Source organism: Castanea sativa, chromosome 12 (genome assembly GCF_040712315.1).
Source record: "Castanea sativa cultivar Marrone di Chiusa Pesio chromosome 12, ASM4071231v1".
Classification (NCBI taxonomy): Eukaryota; Viridiplantae; Streptophyta; class Magnoliopsida; order Fagales; family Fagaceae; genus Castanea; species Castanea sativa.
Genome location: NC_134024.1, coordinates 11720584 through 11735539, shown reverse-complemented (window position 1 = coordinate 11735539; position 14956 = coordinate 11720584). Strand labels below are relative to the sequence as shown.

General features: G+C 35.3%; 1 protein-coding gene across 1 annotated transcript; it reads right to left on the bottom strand.

The window, feature by feature from the left end:
* Positions 1-3784: 3784 nt before the first annotated feature.
* On the bottom strand, positions 3785-8765 carry LOC142621063 (protein DETOXIFICATION 35). The gene is made up of 7 exons (XM_075794379.1): positions 8379-8765; positions 6194-6819; positions 5951-6007; positions 5119-5357; positions 4910-5028; positions 4516-4602; positions 3785-4184 (listed from the first exon to the last, which is right to left on the bottom strand). The coding sequence occupies exons 1-7, from the start codon at positions 8625-8627 to the stop codon at positions 4107-4109; spliced, it is 1455 nt and encodes a 484-aa protein (XP_075650494.1). The 5' UTR covers positions 8628-8765; the 3' UTR covers positions 3785-4106.
* Between the last annotated feature and the right edge of the window lie 6191 nt (positions 8766-14956).

Below are 14956 nucleotides of genomic sequence, written 5' to 3'. Positions count from 1 at the left end.
CATCGGAATCTCTCCCTCACAGTTGTGGCATCAGTTTTGTAATTGATTTTCTCTCGCAGCCAAGAAGATCATAGTGATAAAGGTTGTTCCAGGGAGTTTGAGTATTAGATGCTTCGCATAAATTTGGGTAGTTGGTGATAGATGTAAAATTGAAGAGTTTAAAGACGAAGTTGGGGCATTAATGAGGAAGAAGTTGAAGCATTGATGAGGAAGAAGTTGGGGCAGTGATGAGGAAGAAGAAGAGAGATCTTGCAAGATACAACTTAAAAGAAAAAAGAAATTCAAAAAATGACTGTTGCTAAATGCACCCTTTTTCCCTTTGCCATTTGGTGCATTTGGAAGGGCAGAAATAATTTTGTGTTTCGAAACAAGTCTGCTCAATCAAACATACACCACGATATTGTTTTTAAAGCCTCGAAATTTCAGCATTGCATCCTTAATGCAAAACGTTTGGGCAACAAGACTGTGGTGAGAGTAAGATGGGAGAAGCATCAAGTTGGGTGGGATTGGCTCAACACTGATGGGTTAGCAGGTGGGAATCCTAGTAGAGCTAGAGGGGGCGGCATTTTTTGGGATGATCAAGGGCGTTAGATAGCAAGTTTCTCAAGAAATATTGGGCTATCAACCAACTTTATGGCAGAGTTGTGGGCTCTCCGTGATGGGCTTAGTCTTTGCAATAATCTTAACGGTAGTGCTGTTGATATTCAAATTGATGCTAAAACTATTGTGAGTCTGCTATCTAAGCCCTCTTATTCTAATAGTTTTGCCATGCCGATCATTGATGACTGTAGACAGTTAATTTCTCGAATTCTCCAAGTTCGGATAGGCCACTGCTACCATGAAGCAAACTTTTGTGCAGATTTTCTGGCCAAAATGGGATTTGTTCAGACTAGGGAATTTATTTTGTTTAGCAATGCGCCTGTGGATCTTGAAGAGCTTATAAGCTCGGATGCTGTTGGCTTGTACCATGAGAGACTGCTCTCTGAGCTCTCTTTTCCTCGGTTGTTCTGTTTAATGAAGTTTCCACTTTACCAAAAAAAAAAAAAATGCATATTCCAGCGAGCAGTTTGACATTTTAATTCTATGACTTCTGGATCTTGAGAAATATATTCTGAGCGGATATATGAAAACTCTGCGTTAGGTTGTTTATGGGTTGTGATGGAGCACAAGTTCGTCAGTTGTAGTAAGGTCGTCTAGACGGGACCAGACTGATGAATCACGGGTTCGTCAGTTGTAATGAGATTGTCCAAACGGGACTAGAGGTCTGCTTATGTCGCGACGGAAGAAGAAATTCTCCGGAATGGTCACCGGTGTGGTACCTGCCACAATGCCTCCGATGCCAAAGTTAGTACAAGGGAGTTTATAATAATAGACTATAAGAATGATTAGGGATATCTTGTAACTGTGTTCGTACCTTCTGTTGGCAATGCATGGGCTTTATATATATTGTTCTAGATTCTAGCCGTTGTGGTAGTTATTGTGGCTTTAATGCCTTTTTTAGTAACGCTTCTTGCTGAGTAATGGGGTTTTAATATGCCTTCAACGGTTCGTCCAGCTGGTTCTGTAACCGTCCGGGGTGTTATTGATGGCATTGAATGATCATGCTATCCTCGTCAGTGACGTGTATACTTGTTTAGGCTCGTTTCAGAGAGCGGTCTTGTCAGTCCCATCAGATGCCTTAGTCTCGTCGGTAGTTGAGTTTGTCAGTCCCATCAGGTTGCGTTATATTGGGCTGAGTTTAGTGTATTTTCCAACCCAGTGTAGGAAATTATATCCTACTGTTCTACCAAAAACTTTCACGATGAGCGCTTTAGAGTTTAGACCAGGGGCTCTAATGCGCTGCTTTGTCTCTTTCGAAAGGCTAACCGACGCAAAGCCTTCTCTAAGTTCTTCCACTTCCCCATCGGAGTCCGACTCCGCATCCATATAATCTGAGAAGTTAAAAGCTTGAGAATAAGCTCCTGGGATCTCTCCGACTAGTTTATCCCGAAAGGAAAGTTTGGGGAGGTTGGCAAATGTCCCATCTCGGTCTGGACATGTATCTTCACTTGCATGGTGTGAATCTTTAACTTTCTTATTGCTCCGAAGCAGTTCGTTTTCTTCGTCGCGTGAGAGAGAGCGAGAGCGTTCCATTGCTTCCGGATTTGGTGTTTTGACTATATTGATTGTTTAGTTTTGATCAAAGTTGGACAAGCATTTAGGGACAATGCTGGCAAAGGACTGTGCCTACTGGAATATGCATTTGTATCAAATAGAATGTGCAAAGCAGATGCTACATTGAGCTTTTGAACAAACTGGCTGACGAGATTTTAGGCCCTGTTTGGTTTTCTCATCACTCATTTCTCACTTATCATTACTCAATTCTCATCCCTCAAACTCAATTTTCATTCATAACTCATTTTTTTAACTCTATTTTTTCACCCACTCCAACTAAAACTTGTTTGGCTTCATATCTTGGCCACTAAAACTCAAAATTTTGCACAAAGTGGTAGGACTCATTTACTGTGCTGGGTAAGAACAGTAGTTGCCTACCCGCGTTGTCTCTTCTCTTTCTCCCTTCACTCTCATTTCTTCATTTCACGCCTCTTTCATTTGTTACTTTCCTTCTTTCCATTTTCATATGGATTTTCCAGAAAAACTCAAACTCACCATCAAAACAAAGAAACCCACCAACAATGTCTGAAATAAATAAATAAAACAAAGAAACCCAAAAAAAAAAGCTCCTGCCTCCTCCCACAATTTGTACCAACTCCATCAAACCCACTTCCTCACAAACACTAAAAGCTTAGAGCATACATAAACCCCAGTGCCTCACATGTCACCTAAGACATACCCACCATCCTGTATAGAACATACATAAACTCCACACGCACAAACCCATATCTGTACATTTGTGGATGAACCCCAAAACCCAAAACAAAAATATTTTCTTTAGAAACCCCAAACCCAAATCAAATTCCATTTTGAAACAAACACCAAAACCCAGGACAAAAATTTCTTCTTTAAAAAAACCAAACCCAAATTAAACTCCATTTTTCAATCACCAAACCCAAATCAAACAACAAACCAAAATCAAACCCAGATCTTGATCTTTTCTTCCGGCCCACCGCTGGTGAGTGGTGGCGATGATGAGCAGGTGTGAGCAGCCTTGGAGGGCCGGTGTGCAGCTGTGGTGTGCATTTGAAAAAAAAAAAGAAAAAAAAAAAGGATGAGAATGGAGAGTTCGAAAACAAAAAACAAAAAAATAAAGAAGGAAAAAAGAAGAAGATGAGAATGAACAATGAAGAGCACGGTAACAGATGAGAGAGGAGAAAATATCCATTGGAGAGAGTAATGGCCAATCTGACATGATGTGGACAATACAAGGAGGTGGGTCCCATGTATTGCTTATAATTACAAAAATACCACCTCACTCAATTCTTGAAAACAACACCTACCTATTTTCGGTTTCCATCGCTCAAAAATCACCCCAACCAAAATTTTTGAGTTTTGGTATGGAAATCACCTTAGAAAATCAAGCCGACACAATTTTTTGTGTGGGTCTTACGTTTTTTGACAATTCAGTAATGAGTTTTGAGTTATATTCCCCAAAATTGCTCTAAACCAAACAGTCTGTTGAGTCCCTAAAAAAGAAAGAAAATTCCTAAATACTCAAATGAAAGCAACTTACTATCACAACATTACATACAGAAAAAGGAACCTCTAAAACTAGAAGTAAAAAAATTTACTTATTAAGTTATAAACTTTTTGTTAAAGAAGAAAATGCAAACATTGAGACAGAATGGAAAATAATAATCTTAACCATCTTCAATAATGTCAGCTAAGCTTACAACGCATACATTCAAAATGGATATAGTTTCAGAGATAGCAGGACTCTTTAAATCAAAAGATCAGTAACATACATCTCCAATTATGCAGGATGCTGCTAACTCCAGCCTAACAATTGTGGCTAATATGAAAACTGGAGTACTACAATGCAAAAACTAAACGTGACACCCCGAATAACATTAACATGCAATGTCTTAGGGGGTTAGTTATTTTGGGACCATTTAAGGGACTCCAAAATTGTTGGAACTTAATAATAATCCAGTTATTAATAAGCAAGTTCACACATTATCGGTTGTCTTCTCGATGTTGATGTCTTGGCCACCCCACTTCCGCATGCGTTCAGTTGTTTGTTCAACCTGCCAGTGACTTATTATCAATATTTGAAGGGATTTGAACATGCACAAATACTATGAAAGAGTTTAGGAAGGATCCATCTATATATATCAGATGTAAAATCAATTATCAGGCTGTGCACTTTCTTTTTCTCTTTAAATAAAAATTTTTAATCCATCATCGACCAAAAGTTTCCAGGGCTAAGTAAATTAAAAGCTTCAAAACATCATGCTAATATGTTTTTGTTTTTTTGTACTACGAAACACTCACCTACTGCTTCATGTCATAAGCATAGCTTTATAAAGCCTCAAGTGTGTAGCTTGTAAATAAAAAATAAATAAATAAATCCCTTACCTCCTTGTTCCAGTTGGTTTTATAGAGTACAATCAAGAGAAGCAAAGTTTGTAAAGCAGTTCCACTTATCATGCCCGCCCAAAGTCCCTACAATCCCGAAATAGATTAGTAAAGAAACTAGAAGGAGAGCAAAAACAATGGAAGTAAATATGTTTTCTTTCATCTTCACTCTTCCAGGCCTTTATTTTCTTTAATAGCCAACAAGCAAAGATAAAAACCAAATTGCAGCTATCAGATTACACTTGACACTGGCAGATTATTATGGAAAGCAAAAAGATATAATAGGCCCTGTTCTGTTTCTGGAGACAATGACAAAGCTCATATTGTGGCATTTATAGGAAAGCTTTTTCAATGCAAATAACTTAGAAGTACAAAAGGAATTGAAATGTTTTACCGTCACTCCTAAATTTGCTTTATAACCAAGAAGGTATCCAAATGGAAGCCCGAAAATGTAATAACTACCCAAGTTTATATAAGCCACCAATGCTTGCCACCCACCACCAACGGCAACCCCTACAAAAATGATTCCATAGATATTAAAAGGGCAGGAATCCGTGGTTTGCTATAGAACATAAAAGTAGGAGAAGCCAAATAATATGATACCTGAAATCACAGGTTGAACACTGTTAAGAACCATGGTCACACCAAGGAGGAATGCTAGGTGAGAGACAGCTTCTTGTAACTCTGTACTGCTTGTAAATATGACGGCAAAATAGTCTTTAGTTATCAGGATAACAGCCATGAAAAAGATCCCAATAAGGAGAGATTGAAAGACTGTCACATAAACAGAGTATTTGGCAGCTCTTGGATGCCCCAACCCGAGCTCATTGGAAACTCGGACACTGCCACCGGGAAAGAAGAAAATTAGCTATAGAGTAACAAAAAAATTTTAAAAGGGAAGAACAATTACCCAGTAAAATAATATATGTAAGAATGAAAACACAACAAGGATAGACCAAACGCAAACACATACTGTAACAAGATGCATAAAAATGCACATATTCACATGAGTGCGATTCAAACACAAGCCTTCAAACATATATCAAATATACCTACAATTCTTTCTGTCACACTAACAATTAATAATTGCAGTGAGCACATAATTTGTCAACCTAGTGCATCAAAACAGGGCCACATTATGCCACATACAAAGCATTCTAGAAGGTGCAAAGTTTCCATAGAACCCAACACAGTATAAAGCTCTTTATACTACAGCAATTTCCATCTCAAGCAACTCCTGTAATCAATTTGCCAACGATCTTTAAATTTTTTAATTGAATCTCAAATTCATGGAGTATGTTACAACAATACTTGATACATTGTCATAGTTTAAATCATAATTACTTATTTTACAGTCAACCGTGTCTAATTTGGTGCCTTAAGTGTCAGTTGCCATAAAATGCTGTGAAAAGAATTCAGATTATAGGTTATGTACCTTATAGCTGCATTTATTCCAATGAACAACATGGCTTCCAACCCATTGATATTCATGCTGAAAAATAAAATTTAATCAATAAGTAAAAAGCAAAGGAAAATTCAGAATATTAAACATAGAAATGAGACATAATAGTCCAGACCAAACCAACAAAAGGAAAACAGGAATATCAAGGTGACCAGTTAGAATTATTATGCCTAAGTATATGTTTCACACTGGGTCTGCACAAGTTATGTATCTTACCAAATAGATAGGGAACCAACAGCAATCACTGCATTATCAAGGTGACCGGTTAGAATTATTATGCTCATAAAATACCAGATCTCTAAGCAAAGCATCACTGCTGATGCAAGGGAGAGCCTAACAAAGGCCCATATCTCTTTGAATGCTAACCAGGACAACCCAGTCCACCCTTCGTTGCACCAAACTACAACATAGACAACCTGACCTATAGCAATTTCCCAACTTGTGATGTCAAATGCTACGGCTGCACCAGCTAAACCCCAATCGAATACATAAATGAAAAGCCAAAGCAGTAATACGTGTAATATTACAGCCACAAAACCGATCCAGGCCATCACATTAACCTTGCTCTGGGCCTGAAGGAATTTCGATGTAGGAAAATTGATGGCAAGTGAGAATAACTGAGGAATAATTAATATAGTAAATCTTCCTGCAATATCAGCTACATCATCTTCCTGCCCCAGAAGCTTTAGAATTGGGGTCGCAAAGATGTAAATTGGCAAGAGAATGATGCAGGTAACCCACAGGATAATCCATGACCGCTGCATGTAAACACCAAGCAAGTGAATTTGTCCAGCACCAAAAGCTTGACCACAGAGCGTCTCGAGTGCACTCCCCATACCAAGCTACAAATTTGTATAATAAATTCAGGCTCTGTTTGTTCAAACAAAAATGAAATATTTGTAGATGAAGATATCAACATTGACCAATAAGACATCTATACAGGGCGTGTGCTACATATTTACCATAGAACTAATTGTATTACATGACAAACATACAACGTGCATAATCAAGCTATTCCCTGAGAACGAACAATGTAAGCTTTGACCATTAGAAAGAAGTAACTCATTAGAGAAACAACTTTCATCCACTTTGGATGATTATGATATGTTTTACAGTAGAGAAATTATGAGAACAAAAAACAAAAAGTGGAGACTGACCAACTCTTCCTAGCTTAAATGATACACAAACCATGGAAATCATGTCTTTCATAAGGCTTATCGATAAAGAAGTAGCTTTGTAGGATTGACATTGCAAAGGTACATAAATCAAACACAAAAATAGTTATGTTTCCACCTGAATGTTTTTCCTAAAAAAAAAAAAAACACTTTGGGACTCAAATTAAGAAAAGTATACAATACAAAATACAAAGATTTATATAATACAGTAAACCTTTGCTAGTTGCCCAAGACAAAAAAGAGGACAGAGGAATTAAAAAAGATTCACAAGAATTCAAGGTATTGAGTAGTAATTCATATATACGTACTTACATACATTATAACATAATGAAATTCAAGATTTTACATGTCAAAATTAGAAATTCAAACAATCTAAACCAAATTTCAGTTTCCTTTTCTTATTTCTAATCCCCCTTTTTTTTAGAATTGGAGCTCATAAGTGACTTATGAAAAATTATTAGATGCTCTCAAGTCTCAACCCAAGTACCACTTCTTAAAGACATTGTGGGTTGTGTTAATGATGTTGTGGCCTAAAAAGCCCAAGTATAATCTATGTCCATGCTAGTAGAGGTTTAGCCTAGAGTTACCACCTATATATACCCTACTACTTAGAGTTCATTGTAACACATAAATAATGTATATCCATGTTAAGTCCTGTGTTCTCTCTTTCTCTTGCTTCCACTTTCTCTCCCTACAATTAATAACCCCTTATTTTCTCTCTCTTATTTAAAGACCATGGATGTGGTACTCCAAACCAAATAAGCTAGTCATTAATAAGAAATCTAACTTTTTCAAAGGTAAAAGGTAGCTTGTTTTGGGGTTTAAGTTTTAATCTAGTGATGACGACATTCTTTACCGTACCATAAATCTATTATTCAATCCCCGTCTCCCTCCCCATCATCTCAAAAACCAAAAAGCAAAAAAGTCTAAATGTTATCGATAAGACATGTGGAGTAGCTAAAAACACATAAAAAGACAAGACATTGAAAACAAAAATGAACGAGCTTCATTGAATAACATCGAGCTCATACGCACAAGCAAACACACATATATAAACATAAAAGTCTCTCTCTCTCTCTCACACACACACACATGCATGATGCATGCATCCACCTTTGTATATCTACATGTAGTAGCAGTAGACTGGTAGTTGGTTGACCGACATAAATATAACAATTATTTTGGGACCCACAAAAACACAGAGAGAGAGAGAGAGAGAGAGAGACCATGAAACCGAAAGAGAAGGTTCCGATGACAGAGAGAGCGATAGCGACGCCGGAGAGCTCGACTGCACCGATGTGTCCGACGAAGATGTTGGTGATGGAATTGGTACCGTACTGACAAATAATGTTAAACGCAATGGGTCCGGCGATCTTCCACAGCTTCACTGTCTCTCTCCAAAACACCCACTTCACCTCCGCCAAGCTCCTCGCCGGCGTGTAGTCACCGCCATCGATCAACGGCGTCGTCTCCATCTCTCCGACTCTCCGGCTGGGCTCAAGAGGACACGTGTCCTCCTCTCCTCACTCCTCGACTACTAGAGCAAAGTAGTTTTTTTTGGCTCCTTGGAAGACTTACTACTAAGTCGCCAGTCGTTGGTTTTGTTTGGTTTTGGAAACTTTATATGGTATCAGCTGTTTTTATAATGCCCATGCGTGTAACGTGTGTGAACTACACCCATCTATTTGGCTCGTGAATTAAAAGAGTGATGTTAGACTTTACTATTTACTTCTATATTTATTTATTATTTTATTTTTGAGAGTTTCAATTTATGATGTTATTCTTGATGATGATTCTTTATTATTAAATTAATATGCCAATTAATTTTTGGTATAGTCTTTCTAGATCTCTTATTCAACTATCAAAAACTTTACAAGTTTAGTTAATTGAAACTCACATTTTATTTTAAAATTTTAATAATAACATTTTTTATTTTAAAATTTACCAATAGCGTCACATTGGGCTGTACCTTTTTTATTTTTAATATATATTTATATAGTAATAATTGTACTATTTTTATATGTTTTCCAAAATTTACTTTTTTATATAATAATAAAAAGAATCATAAATTTAGAAAATATTACGACGACTTGTAATCAATTTTTATTTTAAAATTTACCAATAGCATCATATTAGGTTGTATCCAGGGACGGAGCCAAGACTTGGAGTTAGGGGGGTGACTCTGCTGCTAGCTGTGTGTGGTGGCTCCGACCTTTGAGTCTATTGCTTTACTACTAAGGATTTTTGTTTAAAATTTTTTAAATAGCCAAGTAGTTTGTTCTGGGTAAAATAGATTGATTGGACTTAATTTTTTTTAGTTTTATTATTGGTAATTTTTATTGCTGAGCTAATTTTTTTGAGTTTGTATATTTTGTTTTAGATTTAATCTATTAATTTTTTATGTCCTTTAAAAGGTGAAAAATGCTAAAACTGCAAATTTTTAACAAATTGTTAATGTAATGAGTGGTTATTGATACGTAAAAAGTGATGCAAGTGTACGAACCAATAAAAATTTGCTACCTCAATAGTTTGTATAAACATTGTAAAAACGTTTTTAGGCCAAAATAGAAAATTAACAGTATTTGCCAAACAATATAATTAGTAGGTACTGTTTTCAAACTATATTTTTTACTAACATCTCGAATTTAAAAGACTCGATTTATGGCCTATAAATCGAGTTTTTGAGACTCGATTTTCATGGCCTGATCACATCTGATGTGGCATTTTTTCTACATGGTGACGACTTGAAAATCGAGTCTCTAAGGCTCGATTTATAAGCAAATATCCAAACCCACGAGACAAACCACCTAAGGGTCAGAACATAACAACTTTAAATACAATTTTCATAGCATTATTTTTCCTTCTTTCCCTTTCTTTTCCCCTCTGTTTCTTTCACCTGAGTTTACCAAGCTTACAAACAAAGAAGAAGAAGCCACAGTCGTCACACTATCAGTTCGAGCCTCCCTTCAAATCTGCTAGTTTTTTCCCATCCTTTCGCGAAACCGACGTTGCAAATCTCTTCTTTGGCCTCCGATTTGCAAAACCCAAGAGTTCTATCTCCATTTCGGAGACACGTGCCGCCATGCGGGGTGGCCATTGACCCACGAGCCGTTACAGATTTCCCGTCGACTGGTGATTCACGCCACAGATGTCTTCTTCAACCTCCGATGCGTAAAACCCAAGAAGCAGGCGTTCATCTTCAACCTGACACGCCTCCACGTGCAACCTGAAAAACCCACACGCCATCGAAGATCGCCATTGGCTGTGTTGCTCCGATTCTGAAAAACCCATGCCTTCTTCCTGCACTTTCAGAACCCAAGAACTGTGCTGGTAGTGGTTCTTATGGGTTCTGGGGTTTTCATCACTTTGTATTTTGGGAATTTAGAGACAGTCCCATATACGAAGCGAACCCATTTCATGCTTTGTCAAAAAGCATGGAGAGAAGGCTAGGAGAGACTTGGGAAGTGTTTTTGGCTTGGAGGATAAATCGAGCTCCTAACTATCGAGATTTAAATCGAGTCTATAAGACTCAATTTCCAAGTGATTACCACGTGGAAAAAAATGCCACATCAGACGTGATCAGGCCATGAAAATTAAGTCTCAAAGACTCGATTTATAGGCCCTAAATCGAGTCTTTTAAACTTGAGATGCTAGTAAAAAATATAGTTTGAAAACAGTGCCTACTAATTATATTGTTTAGCAAATGGTGTTAATTTCCTATTTTGGCCACATTTTATGCTATAAGATTACTCTCAAAATAATTGATGGCATTATTAAGGGGGACAAAGTGTAATTTTATTGAACAAAAATGCTAAAATTAGTACCTATTAACATAATAATATTTTTTTTTTTTAAATTAGGAGTCCAATAACAGCTCCGCCCATTGTTGTACCTTTTTTGTTTTTAATATCTATTTATATAGTAGATATTGTACTTTTTTTTATACGTTTTCCAAAATTTACTTTTTTATATATAATAATAAAAAGAATAATAAATTTAGAGAATATTACAACGACTTGTAAATTACACCTTAGTCATCTTAATTTTAAAATCTTCTTATTTACATTACTGGTTCAATACATATAAATCCATAGGTTTTCTAACTAATAACTTAATTAAAATAATTTTCATTAGAGAATAAATTTTACCTTTCAAATTGTTCGCAACAATCTCTTTATTCACTTGTCAATTAGTCAATATATGCAATTTTTCTTTTTGGCATGTTCTACAAATGGATTTTTTTTTGGTTAGATACAGTACAATTTTAACCTATGATGTCTACTCTAGAATAAATTTATTTTATTATTAGGTCAAGATACTAATCGATTTTTTGTATAGACAAAATTTGCTTATTCGAAGAAAAAAAAATTACGAATTAAATTAACTATAACCCACAAAAATGAAAGAACTTAAACAAACACCTATTAAACTTAGACAAAGAATAATTTTGGTTTCTCGATGAAAGTACAAGAATGAGACCAAAATATTGTAATAATTGTACCCAATAAATGCAAATTGCTAACTGATTATGATTTTTGTTAGAATATGAGCCCAACTTGTTAGCTAGGCCCATCATAGTATTGTACTGCCCTATAGAAATAGCAATTTTGCCCCGCTTTGCTTAACCCGCCTCTCTCCGCTTTGCCTCACGCTGGTTTTCCCCGTCCTATAAAGGTGGTGGGGCGGGAATGGGGTAAGATTTCAGCCCCGCATTACGGGACGGGGTGGGAATGAGTTTAGACTTTTTAGACCCACCCTGCCCCTCCCCATCCCTGTCCCACCCCAGGTTGGTAATACTTATAATTGTAAATTTTTCATACCTTAAAATCCTATTAAATAAACAAAAATATCAATATTAGCTTATACCCAATATGGTTTTCAACCTTAATTTTGTTATGTATTATACTATAAGTTTTTTTTTTTTTTTTGTGATTGTCTTGTCAAACGATTGGATATATTATTCAATTTTATCTAAAAATTGATTTGATTTTATAAGATAAATTTAGTTGTAATTTCAAGTATATTTTTATTAATGAAATAGGTTTCATTAAAAAAATTGTACTAGTTGTAGGGCAAATTAACAAAAAGTAGAGTTTTACAGGGTGTGATGGGGCTTCGTAGGGCCCAAAGGGGGCAGGGATGGGGTGAGAAAGTTTTCCTTATCATGCGGGGTGGGGTAGGGTGGGAATGGGGCAAAACAAAACCATGCGAGGTGGGGATGAAGATCCCATCCTTTGGCCCCACCCCACCTCATTCCCATCCCTACTGCCCCATACATGCTCTACCTATATAAGAAGGCAATCTTTCATGTAATATTTTATAAAGTTCAATACAATAAAACTTCAGTTTTTATCATGGTAGCAACTTGCAAAAGATTTTTGTGTTCGCCCCTGTCTCCACATTACTCCCACTTAAAAGGGGAAAAATTGTGTATTATTGGGTCATATGAATAAAATCAAGTTACATCTAGGGTAATTTTAAATGAAATTACACTACCTAATAATTTTTTATGGGATAGTATTTTGAAAATTTTATTGTTGGATTACATATTCTCTAACACAAACTCATGCAAATATGATGTTATTTATCATGCAATTCATAAGCTTATTTTTTTTATGCATAATTGGTGGGCCCAAATATGAACTAGTAAGAAGTTTGCCACAACAACCATTTATAAAAATGTTATAAAATAGTTTGTGGTTGTAGCATTACTCGATATGTTCAATTCTTTATAACTTAATGTGAAATATTATTACTATTAGGGAAATGTTAACGAATGCTCCAAGAGTATTGGTTTAGGCATGTTTTTCCCATTCTCATATAAAATTAAAGATCATATTAAGTGTTAACAAGAAAGTATTTGGTATCAAATGATAACACATCAACGGTATCAAAATTCAATAAGTATGAGATATGCCAGCAAAAAATAATTACCCTACTAACAAATAAAAGACAGGTATTAGTAGGTAGTTAATTTTACACACATGTCTCTCATTTATTAACTTTTGATACGAATGATGCAGTATCATTTAATACAAAATACTTCTTAATAAAATATATTAGAAAAGTTTTAATATCATTTTTATAGGAAACATATACAGCTATCAATGTAATTAATTATTTTATCATTTTCTTATAAAACATATTTTTTTGAATAGTTCTTAAACCAATGTCTTTAAAGCATTTATTAACATTTTCCTAACAAGAAAAATATTTAATGTTAAGCCTCTGTTTGGGAAGCGCGTTCGCGTTTTTCAGTGAGGCGTTTTTCTTTTTTAGTGGATCCCTACACTATTCACGGGACCTACAAATTACTTTTTTTTAATTGGATTTTATAACACTATTCACACATTTAAAAATTATTTTATTACAGTATTTTTAATTGTCAGTTTTTAATAATAAGCAGTATCCAAAATGTGTGGCACTAAACTTACTCCCATACTTGTACTGACTGATTTATTTATTGAGAGAAACGACAGAAACGAAAACCAGTAGCTAGCACAAGGGAGACAATCATTCAGAACATGACCAAAGTTGGTATAATATAATTGGTGTAAAGCATCCCACGCAGGTTGTTTGTGAGCCATGGAAGGAGATTGGATTCAGCTTATTTAAGTAACACAATCTTTTCTTTTTAAGTTTGCATTTTGACATTCATTTCATTATCTCATTTCAGGTTTTGGTACCCAAAATTCTATCCCATCTTATTTTATCATCTTAAAATCTACTTTATCAATTATACTACACTATTTTACAATTATCTCAGCATCTCAATTTTTATTTTACAATACAACACATTAAAATAGTATTTACACACAATAAAATAATATATTCCAAAACCCAAATAAAAACAAAAACCCAAAACCCCAAAACCGAATGAGAGAGAGAAAAGAATTGATAAAGTAAGTGAATAAAATATTAGTTTTTTTTTATAGAATTGATAAAGTAAGTGAATAAACTATTGCATATTTTTTTTGCAATAGTTGGTTTTTACAAGTCCAGATGTGTGGGAGGTTTTGGGCTTTTATGCTAAATTTTTCCTGCATATGATATATGTCATTCCCAATATGAATGCTCTAAATGCCAAATTAAAGGAGTTGGGATTCGGTGAGAGAGGATGATGTAAATTATTTTTCATAACTTTTTTTTTATACAAGATATAATTTCTACTCTAGCCTAATTTAAGTGTATATGTGTGTGAAACTCCCTCTTGGAGACTTAAACCCCAGCTCTTGCCCTACACCAAGCACTTATATTTGTGAAGTGACCATCGCACTTGACAAGTATTTAATTATTTATTTTAATTCATCTATACTTCTTTAATAGTAAATAGCATTGGATTGGTTGTGCAATAAAATTCCATAATTAATGATAGCAAACAAAAAACTGAAGACAGATAATAAAAGTAGCCTCAATGACAGAAACAAAACAATGACAGAATGCAATATTTGGTGTAATGGGATATATAACATTTATTGCACGTAGGTTTCGACCCCGTAATTATAGGGTTTATTCTAATGTGAGAGGGATGTTACTGCTAAATTGGCCGGTAGTCTTAGAAGGCTTTTTACTTGTAATAAGTTCAATCTCTCTCCTGTTATTGCTGATGTTTGTAGGGATGATTGTATTTCTTTTGTTCCTTAATTTTTCTTTCTTAATAAAAGTTCAAGTTTTATATATATATTTGGACCCATAAGCAACACCGAGTATGGATGTAGGATAGTGTCATTGTGTGACTGTGAAGAGTGTGAATTGACATATAGCAGAAGAAGGGATATGAGGGGGATGCATCACCGCTTACCCA

Bases quoted from the DNA above. Each gene is read 5' to 3' on its own strand.
- LOC142621063 (XM_075794379.1), bottom strand. From the start codon at position 8,627: ATGGAGACGACGCCGTTGATCGATGGCGGTGACTACACGCCGGCGAGG. The intron at 6,008-6,193 runs GTAAGATACATA...TTTATTTTTCAG, and splicing joins GTTGGTTCCCTATCTATTTG to CATGAATATCAATGGGTTGG. The intron at 4,603-4,909 runs GTAAAACATTTC...TCGGGATTGTAG, and splicing joins AAGCAAATTTAGGAGTGACG to GGACTTTGGGCGGGCATGAT.